Source organism: Lampetra fluviatilis, unplaced genomic scaffold (genome assembly GCF_964198595.1).
Source record: "Lampetra fluviatilis unplaced genomic scaffold, kcLamFluv1.1 SCAFFOLD_561, whole genome shotgun sequence".
Taxonomy (NCBI): Eukaryota; Metazoa; Chordata; class Hyperoartia; order Petromyzontiformes; family Petromyzontidae; genus Lampetra; species Lampetra fluviatilis.
Genome location: NW_027621079.1, coordinates 38,483 through 57,555, shown reverse-complemented (window position 1 = coordinate 57,555; position 19,073 = coordinate 38,483). Strand labels below are relative to the sequence as shown.

The following is a 19,073-nucleotide window of genomic DNA, read 5'->3' as shown; positions in this document are numbered from 1 at the left end:
CGACTCGACTTGGACTTGCATAACAATGACTTTGTCCCACCTCTGGTGGTTAGTGGTAGTGGGGTGGTGGTGGTGGGGTGGTGGTGGGTTGGTTAGTGGTGGTGGGTTGGTGGGGTGGTGGTGGTTCGTGGGGTGGTGGTGGTGGTGGTGGTAGTGGGGTGGTGGTGGGTTGGTTAGTGGTGGGTTGGTGGTGGTGGTTAGTGGTGGTGGTTGGTGGTGGTTAGTGGGTTGCGTGGGTGGCGATATGACGTCATCGCGCCACACGCCTGTACAGTCACTCCCTCGTGGAGTGTGTGGGTGGCGATGACGTCATCGCGTCACTACGTAAGCTGTCATCGCTTGACACCGCGTCCGCGGAGTGTTCGCGCGCGCGTGACGTCATTACGTCATCGCTTCAGTCTCGCCCTCGTGTGTATATATATGCCTGACGCTATGACGTCACCGCTATAGTCACGCCCCTACTCCCCCCCAATCAGGGCGTGGTGCGCGAGCGTGACGTCATGTCACCGCCCCTCCCGGCCATCTTAAAGAGTTTTTTTTTAATAATCTGAGCGGGAGTTGTCGCCTCGGGGCCGCAGATTTTCTTATTTTTTTTCCTTTTTCTCGCGGTCTTCTACATCATCATCATCATCTCCTCATCATCATCATCTCTTCTTCCTCCTCCTCCTACCTATAATAGACTCGCTTATTAGCATCGTTTGTTTATTGCTCGTATTTTTGTACAGAACCCACCCCACCCCACCCCAACACCACCACTTTTGAACCTCCGTCTAGGAATTTATTTTTTATTTCGCTTTGAAATAAAAAATCTTTTTTTAACGTTGCCGTTAACATTCGTTGGCTATTTCACGGGCTCGCCTCGACCTCCTCCAAGCTACTCGTCGTTTCTTCGTCTTCTTCTTCACGTTCCACTCGTTTAATCGACGCGAGGTAAGTTGCGGTGAAATTTTGACTTTTAAAAGCTTTGGTGATTCATATCGGTTCAAAGAAAATAAATAAAGAAATAACTAAAGAAAACTGCGGCGTTTCGATCGCAACACGAGCGGTCGTGACTTTAGCGAAAGAACTAAGAATAAAAGTTTCGGTGACTTTCTTTTAAACAAATAAAAAAAATTCTGAGGCGTTTGTGGGACCGGTGGTGGAGGAGCGAGAAAGATAGAAAGAACTCCCGCCTTTTCACTTATTAAACTAAAAAATTTAAAGTTAATAAAAGAATATAAGAGGGGAAAATGTAAAAAAAAACATTTATTTTTTAAACCTGAGGTAAAATAAATGATTGCAATGCTGTAATTATTATAAATGCTGTTGCAATGTTGGACTTTGTGACTATTAACGCTTTGTTTTTTGTGTTAGAATGCGTTCACTTAAGATGTTTACTTGAAAAAGAAATGTTCTTAAGCGTTAATTATTAAAATGAATTTTTTTTCTCACAAATTTTGTACCTCAGCGATTGAGGCCGCTGTCAAAGTTAATTTGTTTCAATTATCGGCCCCACCCCTCATCCCCCGCGGCCCCACCCCTCATCCCCCGCGGCCCCTCCCCTCATCCCCCACAGCCCCTCCCCTCATCCCCCACAGCCCCTCCCCCTCATCCCTCGCAACCCCTCCCCCTCATCCTCCACGACTCATCCCCCGCAGCCCCCCCCTCATCCCCCGCAGCCCCCCCTTCATCCCTCGCAGCCCCCCCCTCATCCCCCGCAGCCCCTCCCCCTCAGCCCCCCCCCTCATCCCCCGCAGCCCCCCCCCTCATCCCCCGCAGCCCCTCCCCCTCAGCCCCTCATCCCTCGTAACCCCTCCCCCTCATCCCCCACAACTCATCCCCCGCAGCCCCTCCCCTCATCCCCCACAGCCCCCCCCCTCAGCCCCTCATCCCTCGTAACCCCACCCCCTCATCCCCCGCAGCCCCTCCCCTCATCCCCCACAGCCCCCCCCCCTCCCCTTTCCACCGTTAACCCACAACCGTTAGGCGAGGGGCGGGGCGGCTGTGTGTGGGGGAGGGGAGGGGCTGTTGGGGGGCGGAAGGGCGGGGCGGGTGGGGGGGGTTAGCAGTGTGAGGGGCGGGGCTGTGTGGGGGATTTGAGGGGAGGGGCTGGGCGTTTTCTTGCAATCTGATTGGTCGCGGTTGGGAGTGCCCCGCCCGTTGTGCGGCACTCCCATTGGCTGGGAGGGTGGGGGGGGCACCACGTGACGTCCCCCCCCCCCACCGCTGCGTTGGCCAATGGGGAGGCTCGGGGTGGGGTCGAGAGGGAGAGAGGCGATTAGTGACGAGGGGGTAGGAGGTTGATGAGGTGAGAGAGACACGGGGAGACACTGGGAGACAGACGAGGTGAGGGAGACACGGGGAGACACGGGGAGACACGGGGAGACAGACGAGGTGAGGGAGACACGGGGAGACACGGGGAGACAGACGAGGTGAGGGAGACACGGGGAGACAGACGAGGTGAGGGAGACACGGGGAGACACGGGGAGACACGGGGAGACAGACGAGGTGAGGGAGACACGGGGAGACACGGGGAGACAGACGAGGTGAGGGAGACACGGGGAGACAGACGAGGTGAGGGAGACACGGGGAGACAGACGAGGTGAGGGAGACACGGGGAGACAGACGAGGTGAGGGAGACACGGGGAGACACGGGGAGACACGGGGAGACACGGGGAGACACGGGGAGACACGGGGAGACAGACGAGGTGAGGGAGACACGGGGAGACACGGGGAGACACGGGGAGACACGGGGAGACACGGGGAGACAGACGAGGTGAGGGAGACACGGGGAGACACTGGGAGACAGACGAGGTGAGGGAGACACGGGGAGACACGGGGAGACACGGGGAGACACGGGGAGACACGGGGAGACAGACGAGGTGAGGGAGACACGGGGAGACAGACGAGGTGAGGGAGACACGGGGAGACACGGGGAGACAGACGAGGTGAGGGAGACACGGGGAGACACGGGGAGACAGACGAGGTGAGGGAGACACGGGGAGACACGGGGAGACAGACGAGGTGAGGGAGACACGGGGAGACAGACGAGGTGAGGGAGACACGGGGAGACACGGGGAGACACGGGGAGACACGGGGAGACACGGGGAGACAGACGAGGTGAGGGAGACACGGGGAGACACGGGGAGACACGGGGAGACACGGGGAGACAGACGAGGTGAGGGAGACACGGGGAGACACGGGGAGACAGACGAGGTGAGGGAGACACGGGGAGACACTGGGAGACAGACGAGGGGAGGGAGACACGGGGAGACACGGGGAGACAGACGAGGTGAGGGAGACACGGGGAGACACGGGGAGACACGGGGAGACACGGGGAGACAGACGAGGTGAGGGAGACACGGGGAGACACGGGGAGACACGGGGAGACACGGGGAGACAGACGAGGTGAGGGAGACACGGGGAGACACGGGGAGACAGACGAGGTGAGGGAGACACGGGGAGACACGGGGAGACACGGGGAGACACGGGGAGACAGACGAGGTGAGAGAGACACGGGGAGACACGGGGAGACAGACGAGGTGAGGGAGACACGGGGAGACACGGGGAGACACTGAGACACAGACGAGGTGAGGGAGACACTGGGAGACACGGGGAGACACTGGGAGACACGGGGAGACACTGAGACAGACGAGGTGAGGGAGACACTGGGAGACACTGGGAGACACTGGGAGACACTGGGAGACACTGGGAGACACGGGGAGACACGGGGAGACACTGGGAGACACTGGGAGACACTGGGAGACACTGGGAGACACTGGGACAGACGAGGTGAGGGAGACACGGGGAGACACTGGGAGACACGGGGAGACACGGGGAGACACTGAGACAGACGAGGTGAGGGAGACACGGGGAGACACTGGGAGACACTGGGAGACACTGGGAGACACTGGGAGACACTGGGAGACAGACGAGGTGAGGGAGACACGGGGAGACACGGGGAGACACGGGGAGACACGGGGAGACACGGGGAGACAGACGAGGTGAGGGAGACACTGGGAGACACTGGGAGACACTGGGAGACACGGGGAGACACGGGGAGACACGGGGAGACACGGGGAGACAGACGAGGTGAGGGAGACACGGGGAGACACGGGGAGACACGGGGAGACACTGAGACACTGGGAGACAGACGAGGTGAGGGAGACACGGGGAGACACGGGGAGACACGGGGAGACACGGGGAGACACGGGGAGACACGGGGAGACACTGGGAGACACGGGGAGACACGGGGAGACACTGGGAGACAGACGAGGTGAGGGAGACACTGTGAGACACTGTGAGACGCGGGGAGACACTGGGAGACAGACGAGGTGAGGGAGACACGGGGAGACACGGGGAGACACGGGGAGACAGACGAGGTGAGGGAGACACTGTGAGACACTGAGACGCGGGGAGACACTGGGAGACAGACGAGGTGAGGGAGACGCGGGGAGACGCGGGGAGACGCGGGGAGACACTGTGAGACAGACGAGGTGGGGGAGACACTGTGAAACACGGGGAGACACGGGGAGACACTGAGACAGACGAGGTGAGGGAGACACGGGGAGACACGGGGAGACACTGTGAGACAGACGAGGTGAGGGAGACACTGGGAGACACTGGGAGACACTGGGAGACACGGGGAGACGCGGGGAGACGCGGGGAGACACTGGGAGACGTGGGGAGACACTGGGGGACACTGGGAGACACGGGGAGACGCGGGGAGACACTGGGAGACGTGGGGAGACACTGGGAGACACTGGGAGACACGGGGAGACACTGTGAGACACTGTGAGACACTGTGAGACACTGTGAGACACGGGGAGACACGGGGAGACACTGTGAGACAGACGAGGTGAGGGAGACACTGGGAGACACGGGGAGACGCGGGGAGACGCGGGGAGACACTGGGAGACACTGGGAGACGTGGGGAGACACTGGGAGACACTGGGAGACACTGGGAGACACGGGGAGACGCGGGGAGACGCTGGGAGACACTGGGAGACGCGGGGAGACGCGGGGAGACACTGGGAGACAGACGAGGTGAGGGAGACACTGTGAGACACGGGGAGACACGGGGAGACACTGAGACAGACGAGGTGAGGGAGACACTGGGAGACGCGGGGAGACGCGGGGAGACACTGGGAGATGCTGGGAGATACTGGGAGACACTGGGAGACACTGGGAGACACTGGGAGTCGCGGGGAGACGCGGGGAGACACTGGGAGATACTGGGAGACGCGGGGAGACGCGGGGAGACACGGGGAGACACTGTGAGACACTGTGAGACACTGGGAGACACGGGGAGACAGACGAGGTGAGGGAGACACGGGGAGACACGGGGAGACACGGGGAGACACGGGGAGACACGGGGAGACACGGGGAGGTGAGGGAGACACTGGGAGACACTGTGAGACATGGAGAGACACTGGGAGACACTGGGAGACACGGGGAGACACGGGGAGACACGGGGAGACACGGGGAGACACGGGGAGACACTGAGACACTGGGAGACAGACGAGGTGAGGGAGACACTGGGAGACACTGGGAGACACTGGGAGACACTGGGAGACACTGGGAGACACTGGGAGACACGGGGAGACACGGGGAGACACGGGGAGACAGACGAGGTGGGGGAGACACTGGGAGACACTGGGAGACACTGTGAGACACGGGGAGACACGGGGAGACAGACGGAGAGAGACAGGAGGGAGTAGAGAGACACAGGAGGGAGTGGTGAGTGTAGAAAGAGACACGAGACATGAGGGAGTGGTGAGTGTAGACAGACACAGGAGGGAGTGGTGAGTGTAGAGACATGAGGGAGTGGTGAGTGTAGACAGACATGAGGGAGTGGTGAGTGTAGAGAGACATGAGGGAGACACTGAGACACGGGGAGACAGACGGAGAGAGAGAGAGAGACATGAGGGAGTGGTGAGTGTAGAAAGAGACACGAGACATGAGGGAGTGGTGTGTGTAGACAGACATGAGGGAGTGGTGAGTGTAGACAGACACAGGAGGGAGTGGTGTGTGTAGAGACATGAGGGAGTGGTGAGTGTAGATAGACATGAGGGAGTGGTGTGTGTAGACAGACATGAGGGAGTGGTGAGTGTAGACAGACATGAGGGAGTGGTGTGTGTAGATAGACATGAGGGAGTGGTGTGTGTAGACAGACATGAGGGAGTGGTGTGTGTAGACAGACATGAGGGAGTGGTGAGTGTAGACAGACATGAGGGAGTGGTGTGTGTAGACAGACACAGGAGGGAGTGGTGAGTGTAGACAGACATGAGGGAGTGGTGTGTGTAGACAGACATGAGGGAGTGGTGTGTGTAGACAGACACAGGAGGGAGTGGTGAGTGTAGACAGACATGAGGGAGTGGTGAGTGTAGAGACAGGAGGGAGTGGTGAGTGTAGACAGACATGAGGGAGTGGTGTGTGTAGACAGACATGAGGGAGTGGTGAGTGTAGAGAGACATGAGGGAGTGGTGTGTGTAGACAGACATGAGGGAGTGGTGAGTGTAGAGAGACATGAGGGAGTGGTGAGTGTAGACAGACATGAGGGAGTGGTGTGTGTAGACAGACATGAGGGAGTGGTGAGTGTAGACAGACATGAGGGAGTGGTGAGTGTAGACAGACATGAGGGAGTGGTGAGTGTAGACAGACATGAGGGAGTGGTGTGTGTAGACAGACATGAGGGAGTGGTGAGTGTAGACAGACATGAGGGAGTGGTGAGTGTAGACAGACATGAGGGAGTGGTGTGTGTAGACAGACATGAGGGAGTGGTGAGTGTAGACAGACACAGGAGGGAGTGGTGAGTGTAGACAGACATGAGGGAGTGGTGTGTGTAGACAGACATGAGGGAGTGGTGTGTGTAGACAGACATGAGGGAGTGGTGAGTGTAGACAGACATGAGGGAGTGGTGTGTGTAGAGGCATGAGGGAGTGGTGTGTGTAGACAGACATGAGGGAGTGGTGAGTGTAGACAGACACAGGAGGGAGTGGTGAGTGTAGACAGACATGAGGGTGTGGTGAGTGTAGAGACATGAGGAAGACACTGTGAGACACGGGGAGACAGACGGAGAGAGAGACATGAGGGAGTGGTGTGTGTAGACAGACACAGGAGGGAGTGGTGAGTGTAGAGACATGAGTGAGTGGTGTGTGTAGAGAGACACAGGAGGGAGTGGTGAGTGTAGACAGACACAGGAGGGAGTGGTGTGTGTAGAGACATGAGGGAGTGGTGAGTGTAGACAGACACAGGAGGGAGTGGTGAGTGTAGACAGACATGAGGGAGACACTGGGAGACACTGGGAGACACTGGGAGACACTGGGAGACACTGGGAGACACTGGGAGACACTGGGAGACACTGGGAGACACTGGGAGACACTGGGAGACACGGGGAGACAGACGGAGAGAGAGAGAGACATGAGGGAGTGGTGTGTGTAGACAGACATGAGGGAGTGGTGTGTGTAGAGAGACATGAGGGAGTGGTGTGTGTAGACAGACACATGAGGGAGTGGTGTGTGAGGGAGAGAGAGTCTCGCTATGGCCGCAGGCTGTGATCTCCGTTACTGGTGGGCGTGGTGGCCTCTCCCTCCCTCCCCATGTCCCGCTAAACACACACACACTCACTTACACACTTACACACTTATACACTTACACACTCACTCAGTCACTCGGTCACTCATACACTCACTCATACACTCACTCACTCATACACTTACACACGTATACACTTACACACTCACTCAGTCACTCATACACTCACTCACACACTCACTCATACACTCACTCACACACTCACTCATACACTCATACACTCACTCACTCACACACTCACTCAGTCACTCATACACTCACTCACACACTTACACACTCACTCAGTCACTCATACACTCACTCACTCACACACTCACTCATACACTCACTCATACACTCACACACACACACTCACTTACTTACACACTTATACACTTGCACACTCACTCGGTCACTCATACACTCACTCACTCACACACTCACTCATACACTCACTCATACACTTACACACTCACACACTTACACACTCACTCAGTCACTCATACACTCACTCACTCACACACTCACTCATACACTCACTCATACACTCACACACACACACTCACTTACTTACACACTTATACACTTGCACACTCACTCGGTCACTCATACACTCACTCACTCACACACTCACTCATACACTCACTCATACACTCACACACACTCACTTACTTACACACTTACACACTTATACACTTACACACTCACTCGGTCACTCATACACTCACTCACTCACACTCTCACTCATACACTCACTCATACACTCACACACACACTCACTTACTTACACACTTACACACTTATACACTTACACACTCACTCGGTCACTCATACACTCACTCACTCACACTCTCACTCATACACTCACTCATACACTCACACACACACTCACTTACTTACACACTTACACACTTATACACTTACACACTCACTCGGTCACTCATACACTCACTCACTCACACTCTCACTCATACACTCACTCATACACTCACACACACACACACTCACTTACTTACACACTTATACACTTACACACTTATACACTTACACACTCACTCGGTCACTCATACACTCACTCACTCACACACTCACTCATACACTCACTCATACACTTACACACTCACACACTTACGCACTCACTCAGTCACTCATACACTCACTCACACACTCACTCATACACTCACTCATACACTCACACACACACACTCACTTACTTACACACTTACACACTTATACACTTGCACACTCACTCAGTCACTCATACACTCACTCATACACTCACACACTCACTTACTTACACACTTATACACTTACACACTCACTCGGTCACTCATACACTCACTCACTCACACACTCACTCATACACTCACTCATACACTCACACACACACACACTCACTTACTTACACACTTACACACTTATACACTTACACACTCACTCGGTCACTCATACACTCACTCACTCACACACTCACTCATACACTCACTCATACACTCACACACACACACACTCACTTACTTACACACTTACACACTTATACACTTACACACTCACTCGGTCACTCATACACTCACTCACTCACACTCTCACTCATACACTCACTCATACACTCACACACACACACACTCACTTACTTACACACTTATACACTTACACACTTATACACTTACACACTCACTCGGTCACTCATACACTCACTCACTCACACACTCACTCATACACTCACTCATACACTTACACACTCACACACTTACGCACTCACTCAGTCACTCATACACTCACTCACACACTCACTCATACACTCACTCATACACTCACACACACACACTCACTTACTTACACACTTACACACTTATACACTTGCACACTCACTCAGTCACTCATACACTCACTCATACACTCACACACTCACTTACTTACACACTTATACACTTACACACTCACTCGGTCACTCATACACTCACTCACTCACACACTCACTCATACACTCACTCATACACTCACACACACACACACTCACTTACTTACACACTTACACACTTATACACTTACACACTCACTCGGTCACTCATACACTCACTCACTCACACACTCACTCATACACTCACTCATACACTCACACACACACACACTCACTTACTTACACACTTACACACTTATACACTTACACACTCACTCGGTCACTCATACACTCACTCACACTCTCACTCATACACTCACTCATACACTCACACACACACACACTCACTTACTTACACACTTATACACTTACACACTTATACACTTACACACTCACTCGGTCACTCATACACTCACTCACTCACACACTCACTCATACACTCACTCATACACTTACACACTCACACACTTACGCACTCACTCAGTCACTCATACACTCACTCACACACTCACTCATACACTCACTCATACACTCACACACACACACTCACTTACTTACACACTTACACACTTATACACTTGCACACTCACTCAGTCACTCATACACTCACTCATACACTCACACACTCACTTACTTACACACTTATACACTTACACACTCACTCGGTCACTCATACACTCACTCACTCACACACTCACTCATACACTCACTCATACACTCACACACACACACACTCACTTACTTACACACTTACACACTTATACACTTACACACTCACTCGGTCACTCATACACTCACTCACTCACACTCTCACTCATACACTCACTCATACACTCACACACACACACACTCACTTACTTACACACTTATACACTTACACACTCACTCGGTCACTCATACACTCACTCACTCACACACTCACTCATACACTCACTCACTCACACACTCACTCATACACTCACTCATACACTTACACACTCACACACTTACGCACTCACTCAGTCACTCATACACTCACTCACACACTCACTCATACACTCACTCATACACTCACACACACACACTCACTTACTTACACACTTACACACTTATACACTTACACACTCACTCGGTCACTCATACACTCACTCACACACTCACTCATACACTTACACTCACTCATACACTCACACACACACACTCACTTACTTACACACTTACACACTTATACACTTACACACTCACTCGGTCACTCATACACTCACTCACTCACACACTCACTCATACACTCACTCATACACTTACACACTCACACACTTACACACTCACTCAGTCACTCATACACTCACTCACACACTCACTCATACACTTACACACTCACACACTTACTTACACACTTATACACTTATGCACTTACACACTTACACACTCACACACTTACACACTCACTCAGTCACTCATACACTCACTCAGACACTCACTCATACACTCACTCATACACTCACTCATACATTCAGTCACTCATACATACACACACACACTCACACACTCACTCATTCATACACTCACTCATACACTCACTCATACACTCACTCATACACTTACACACTCACACACTTACTTACACACTTATACACTTAGACACTTACACACTCACTCACTCACTCAGTCACTCATACACTCACTCACTCATACACTCACTCATTCATACACTCACTCACTTACACACTTACTCATACACTTACACAGTCACTTACACAGTCATACACTCACTCAGTCACTCACTCACTCAGTCACTCACACTCAATCACCCACTCACTCACTCACTCAATCACACACACACACTCAATCACCCACTCACTCACTCATACACTCACTCAGTCACTCACACTCAATCACCCACTCACTCACACACTCAATCACCCACTCACTCACTCATACACTCACTCACACATTCATACACTCACTCACACATTCATACACTCACTCACTCAGACACTCACACACACACACTCATACACTCACTCATACATTCAGTCACTCATACATACACACACACACTCACACACTCACTCATTCATACACTCACTCATACACTCACTCATACACTTACACACTCACTCACACACTCACTCATTCACACACTCACACACTCACTCACCCACTCACTCATACACTCACTCACTCATACACTCACTCACACACTCGTACACTCACTCACTCGTACACTCACTCAGTCACTTACACACTCATACACTCACTCACACACTCATACACTCACTCACACACTCACTCACTCAGACACTCACTCACACAAAGACTCATACACTCACTCACTCACACACTTACACACTCATACACTCACTCATACACTCATACTCAGTCACTCATACATACACACACTTACACACTCACTCACACACTCACTCATTCATACTCACTCACTCAGACACTCACTCACTCACACACTCATACACTCACTCACTTACACACTTACACACTCATACACTCTCTCACACACTCATACACTCAGTCACTCACTCACACACTTACTCACACACTCACTCACACACTCACTCACTCATACACTCACACTCATACACTCACTCATTCACTCACTCATACACTCGCTCACACACTCACTCACACACTCTCACACTCTCACACACTCACTCACTCACTCAAACACTCACTCACTCAAACACTCACTCACACACTCACACACTCACTCACTCACTCTCACACACTCACTCACTCAAACACTCACTCACACACTCACACACTCACTCACTCACTCACACTCACTCACCTACTCAGCCACTCACTCACTCGCTCAAACACTCACTCACTCACACACTTACTCTCACACACACTCACTCACACACTCACACACTCACTCACTCAAACACTCACTCACACACTCACACACTCACTCACACTCACTCACACTCACTCACCTACTCAGCCACTCACTCACTCGCTCAAACACTCACTCACTCACACACTTACTCTCACACACACTCACTCTCACACTCACTCACACTCACCCACACACTCATCCACACACTCACTCACTACTCACACTCACTCACCCACTCACACACTCACTCACACACTCACCCACTCACCCACTCTCTCGTCTCCCCCCCCGTGTCTCTACCCCCATGTCTCCCCGTGTCTCTCCGTCTCACCCCCCGTGTCTCTCTGTCTCACCTCCCGTGTCTCTCTGTCCCACCCCCCGTGTCTTTCTGTCCTACCCCCCCCCCCCGTGTCTCTCCTCCCCCCCCGTGTCTCTCTGTCCCACCCCCCGTGTCTCTTTGTCCCACCCCCTGTGTCTCTCTGTCTCACCCCCCGTGTCTCTCTGCCCCACCCCGCCCCCCCCCCGTGTCTCTGTACATTGCCCGGCACGTGACTCTGTACAGTGCCGTCTCTCTCGCTTCCTTCTTACTTCCTCAAATCCACTGGGTGAGTCTCTCCCTGTCTCTGTCCCCCTGTCTCTGTCTCCCTGTCTCTGTCCCCCTGTCTCTGTCCCCCTGTCTCTGTCTCTCTGTCTCTGTCTCCTCCTGTCTCCCCTGTCTCCCCTGTCTCCTCCTGTCTCTGTCTCCACAGGGTGTGTCTCTGTCTCTCTGTCTCCCTGTCTGTCTCCCTGTCTCTGTCTCCCTGTCTCTGTCTCCCTGTCTCTGTCTCCCTGTCTCTGTCTCCCTGTCTCTGTCTCCCTGTCTCTGTCTCTCTGTCTCTGTCTCCTCCTGTCTCTCTGTCTCCCTGTCTCTGTCTCCCTGTCTCTGTCTCCCTGTCTGTCCCCCTGTCTCTGTCCCCCTGTCTCTGTCCCTCTGTCTCTGTCTCCTCCTGTCTCCCCTGTCTCCTCCTGTCTCTGTCTCCACAGGGTGTGTCTCTGTCTCTCTGTCTCTCTGTCTCTGTCTCCTCCTGTCTCCCTGTCTCCCCTGTCTCTCTCTCCCTGTCTCTGTCTCCCTGTCTCTGTCCCCCTGTCTCTGTCTCCTCCTCTCTCTGTCTCTCTGTCTCCCTCTCTCTGTCCCCCTGTCTCTGTCCCCCTGTCTCTCTCTCCCTGTCTCTGTCTCCCTGTCTCTGTCTCTCTGTCTCTGTCTCCTCCTGTCTCCCCTGTCTCCACAGGGTGTGTCTCTCCCTGTCTCTGTCTCCCTGTCTCTGTCTCCTCCTGTCTCCACTGTCTCCCCTGTCTCCTCCTGTCTCTGTCTCCACAGGGTGTGTCTCTGTCTCTCTGTCTCCTGTCTCTGTCTCCTCCTGTCTCCCTGTCTCCCCTGTCTCTGTCTCCCTGTCTCTGTCTCCACAGGGTGTGTCTGTCTCCCCTGTCTCTGTCTCCACAGGGTGAGTCTCTCCCTGTCTCTGTCTCCCTGTCTCTGTCTCCTCCTGTCTCCACTGTCTCCACTGTCTCCCCTGTCTCCCCTGTCTCTGTCTCCCTGTCTCTGTCTCCACAGGGTGTGTCTGTCTCCTCCTGTCTCCACTGTCTCCCCTGTCTCTGTTTCCACTGGGTGTGTCTCTCTCTGTCTCTGTCTGTCTCCACTGGGTGTGTCTCCCCCCGTCTCCCCCTGTCTCCCCCCCCCTGTCTACCTTGCCCCCCCCCCCTGTCTCCCCCCCCCCCTGTCTCCCCCTGCCCCTCCCCCTGTCTCTCTGCAGGATGTCTCCCTGTGTCTCACTCGCCCGTGTCTCTCTCTGTCTGTCTGTCTGTAGAGGCCGGCATCTGTTGGAGCTGAAGACGAATCAACAACAACAACAACAACCCCCACACAACCGCAACCATGCCGAAGCCAGTAAGAGACCACTGCCAACAACCACCACAACAACAACAACAACAACCACTACAACCACCACCACAACAACAACAACAACAACCACTACAACCACTACAACCACCACCACCACAACAACAACAACCCCCACACAACCGCAACCATGCCGAAGCCAGTAAGAGACCACTGCCAACAACCACCACCACCACAACAACAACAACAACCACTACAACCACCACCACAACAACAACAACAACCACTACAACCACTACAACCACCACCACCACAACAACAACCACTACAACCACCACCACAACAACCACTACAACCACCACCACCATAAACCACCACCACCACAACAACCACTACAACCACCACCACCACAACAACAACAACCCCCACACAACCGCAACCATGCCGAAGCCAGTAAGAGACCACTGCCAACAACCACCACCACCACAACAACAACAACAACCACTACAACCACTACAACCACTACAACCACCTCCACTACTATCACCACTACAACCACCACTATTATAACCACAACCACCACTACTACCACCACCACAACAACCACTACAACCACCACTACTACATCCACCACTACTACTACAACCACTACTACATCCACCACTACTACTACAACCACTACTATAACCACAACCAACACCACTACTACAACCACCACAACAACCACTACAACCACCACTACTATAACTACAACCACTACTACTACAACCACCACTACTACTACAACCACCACTACTACTACAACCACCACTACTACTACAACCACCACTACTACTACAACCACCACAACCACCACTACTACCACCACTACTACTACCACCACTACTACAACCACCACCACTACAACTACCACCTCCACCACCACTACCACCACTACCACCACCACTACAACTACCACTACCTCCACTACAACCACCACTACTACTACAACCACCACTACTACTACTACTACCACCACTACAACCACCACTACTACTACAACCACCACAACCACCACTACTACAACCACCACTACTACAACCACCACTACAACTACCACCTCCACCACCACTACCACCACTACCACCACTACCACCACTACTACTACCATCACTACAACTACCACCTCCACCACCACTACCACCACTACCACCACTACCACCACTACTACAACCACCACTACTACAACCACCACTACAACCACCACCTCCACCACCACTACCACCACCACTACCACCACCACTACCTCCACTAATACTACTACCACCACTACAACTACCACCACTACCTCCACTAATGCTACTACAACCAAAACTCCGTAGCTTATCTATGCTATAGATTTGGATCGACCCTTATCTGTTGTATGATTTTGTAAAGCGTTGCTTATCTATGCTATGGATTTGTATAGGGCCTTATCTGTTGTAAGATTTTGTAAAGCGTTGCTTATCTATGCTATAGATTTGGATCGACCCTTATCTGTTGTATGATTTTGTAAAGCGTTGCTTATCTATGCTATGGATTTGTATAGGGCCTTATCTGTTGTATGATTTTGTAAAGCGTTGCTTATCTATGCTATAGATTTGGATCGACCCTTATCTGTTGTATGATTTTGTAAAGCGTTGCTTATCTATGCTATAGATTTGGATCGACCCTTATCTGTTGTATGATTTTGTAAAGCGTTGCTTATCTATGCTATGTATTTGTATAGGGCCTTATCTGTTGTATGATTTTGTAAAGCGTTGCTTATCTATGCTATAGATTTGGATCGACCCTTATCTGTTGTATGATTTTGTAAAGCGTTGCTTATCTATGCTATGGATTTGTATAGGGCCTTATCTGTTGTATGATTTTGTAAAGCGTTGCTTATCTATGCTATGTATTTGTATAGGGCCTTATCTGTTGTATGATTTTGTAAAGCGTTGCTTATCTATGCTATGGATTTGTATAGGGCCTTATCTGTTGTATGATTTTGTAAAGCGTTGCTTATCTATGCTATGGATTTGTATAGGGCCTTATCTGTTGTATGATTTTGTAAAGCGTTGCTTATCTATGCTATGTATTTGTATAGGGCCTTATCTGTATGATTTTGTCGACCGTGGCTTATCTGTTCTATGGATTAGATAGATCATACTTATCTGCTCTATGGTTTTGTAGATCATGGCTTATCCATGCTATGGATTTGGATAAGTCCTTATGTTATATGGTTTTGTAAAGCGTGGCTAATCTGTGCTGTGTAGGTGAGTGGGTGGGTGAGTGGGTGGGTGGGTGAGTGGGTGGGTTGGTGAGTGGGTGGGTGAGTGGGTGAGTGGGTGGGTTGGTGAGTGGGTGAGTGGGTGGGTGAGTGGGTGGGTGAGTGGGTGAGTGGGTGGGTGAGTGGGTGGGTTGGTGAGTGGGTGGGTTGGTGAGTGGGTGGGTGAGTGGGTGAGTGGGTGGGTTGGTGAGTGGGTGAGTGGGTGGGTGAGTGGGTGGGTGAGTGGGTGGGTGGGTGAGTGGGTGGGTTGGTGAGTGGGTGGGTGAGTGGGTGAGTGGGTGGGTTGGTGAGTGGGTGAGTGGGTGGGTGAGTGGGTGGGTGAGTGGGTGAGTGGGTGGGTGAGTGGGTGGGTTGGTGAGTGGGTGAGTGGGTGGGTGAGTGGGTGGGTGAGTGGGTGGGTGGGTGAGTGGGTGGGTGAGTGGGTGGGTGGGTGTGTGTGGGTGGTTGGGTAGGTGTGTGTGGGTGAGTGTGGGTGGGTGGGTGTGTGTGGGTGTCAGTGGGTGGGTGTGGGTGGGTGTTGGTGTGTGGGTAGGTGAGGGGGGGTGGGTGTGGGTGGGTGTGTGTCTTGGTGGGTGGGTGTGTGGATGTGTGTGTGGGTGAGTGGATGTGTGTGTGTGTGGGTGTGTGTGTGTGGGTGTTGGTGGATGTGTGTGGGTGAGTGGGTGTGTGTGTGTGTGTGGGTATGTGTGTGTGTGTGGGTGTGTGTGTGGGTGGGTGTGTGTGTGGATGTGTGTGTGTGTGTGTGGGTGTGTGTGTGGATGTGTGTGTGTGTGGTTGTGTGTGTGTGGGTGTGTGTGTGTGGATGTGTGTGTGTGTGGGTGTGTGTGTGTGGTTGTGTGTGTGTGGGAGTGAGTGGTTGTGTGTGGATGTGTGTGTGTGTGGTGGGTGTGGTGGGTGTGTGGGTGTGTGTGTGTGTGGTGGGTGTGTGGGTGTGTGTGTGTGGGTGGATGTGTGTGGGTGTGTGGGTGTTGGTGGATGTGTGTGGGTGAGTGGTTGTGTGTGTGTGGATGTGTGTGTGTGTGTGTGTGTGGTGGGTGTGTGTGTGTGGATGTGTGTGTGTGTGTTGGTGGATGTGTGTGTTGGTGGATGTGTGTGTTGGTGGATGTGTGTGCGGGTGGGTGTGTGTGGGTGTGTGTGTGTGGGTGTTGGTGGATGTATGTGGATGTGTGTGTGTGGGTGAGTGGTTGTGTGTGGATGTGTGTGGGTGTGTGTGTGTTAGTGGATGTGTGTGTGGGTGGATGTGTGTGGGTGTGTGTGTTGGTGGATGTGTGTGCGGGTGGATGTGTGTGCGGGTGGATGTGTGTGGGTGTGTGTGTGGGTGTTGGTGGATGTGTGTGGGTGTTGGTGGATGTGTGTGGGTGTTGGTGGATGTGTGTGGGTGTTGGTGGATGTGTGTGGGTGTGTGTGTGTGGGTGTTGGTGGATGTGTGTGGATGTGTGTGTGTGGGGTTGGGTGTGTGTGGGTGAGTGGATGTGTGGGTGTGTGTGGGTGTGTGTGGGTGAGTGGTTGTGTGTGGATGTGTGTGTGTGTAGTGGGTGTGTGGATGTGTGTGGATGGATGTGTGTGTGTGAGTGGTTGTGTGTGGATGTGTCGTAACCATCAGAACTGGAGGAGAGACAAAGGCGGCCGGGCGTGGTGCTGTCCACCCCCCCCCCCCTCTGTGTGCCACAGTGACAGCACTTGCACCTACAACACTCTGGGCTATACAGGGGAGCTTTGTCTTTGTATCTGTGTGAAGGAATGTATGAGAGTGTGTGGGTGAGTGGGTGGGTGGGTGAGTGTTGTGTGTGTTAGTGAGTGTTGCTGTTGTAGCGTGTGTGTGTGTTGGTGTCAAGGAATGTGTTGGTGTGAGCGTGTGACGGAGTGGTGTTAGTATGAAGAGGTGGTGCGAGTGTTGGTGTGTGTGCGAGTGTGTGAGCATGTGTGTGTGCGTGAGTGTGTGAGCGTGTGTGAGCGTGTGAGTGTGTGTGAGTGTGTGTGTGAGTGTGTGTGTTAGCGAGTGTGTTAGTATGAAGGAATGTGTGTGTGCGTGAGTGTGTGAGCGTGTGTGAGCGTGTGAGTGTGTGCGAGTGGGTGAGTGAGTGTGTGTGTGTGTGAGTGTGTGTGTTAGCGAGTGTGTTAGTATGAAGGAATGTGTGTGTGTGTGTGCGTGAGTGTGCGAGTGTGTGTTAGAGTGAGTGAGTGTGTGTGTTAGTGTGTGACGGAGTGGTGTTAGTATGAAGAGGTGGTGCGAGTGTTGGTGTGTGCAAGTGTCTTAGTATGAAGGAATGTGTGTGAGTGTGTTAGAGTGAGTGTGTTAGAGTGAGTGTGTTAGAGTGAGTGTGTTAGAGTGAGTGTGTTAGAGTGAGTGTGTTAGAGTGTGTGTGTTAGAGTGAGTGTGTTAGAGTGAGTGTGTTAGAGTGAGTGTGTTAGAGTGTGTGTGTTAGAGTGAGTGTGTTAGAGTGAGTGTGTTAGAGTGAGTGTGTTAGAGTGAGTGTGTTAGAGTGAGTGTGTTAGAGTGAGTGTGTTAGAGTGAGTGTGTTAGAGTGAGTGTGTTAGAGTGAGTGTGTTAGAGTGAGTGTGTTAGAGTGAGTGTGTTAGAGTGAGTGTGTTAGAGTGAGTGTGTTAGAGTGCG

At 52.7% G+C, this 19,073-nt stretch overlaps 1 protein-coding gene across 1 annotated transcript in view; it reads left to right on the top strand.

The window, feature by feature from the left end:
* Window positions 1-2,237: 2,237 nt before the first annotated feature.
* The window catches only part of LOC144954745 (radixin), a gene marked incomplete at its 3' end in the record, with an annotated part of 53,696 nt that continues 36,860 nt past the window's right edge, over window positions 2,238-19,073 (top strand). The window contains exons 1-2 of the mRNA XM_078885173.1: window positions 2,238-2,325; window positions 14,138-14,217. Coding sequence (XP_078741299.1) covers window positions 14,206-14,217 — 12 coding nt within the window. The remainder of the gene's footprint in view (window positions 2,326-14,137; window positions 14,218-19,073) is intronic.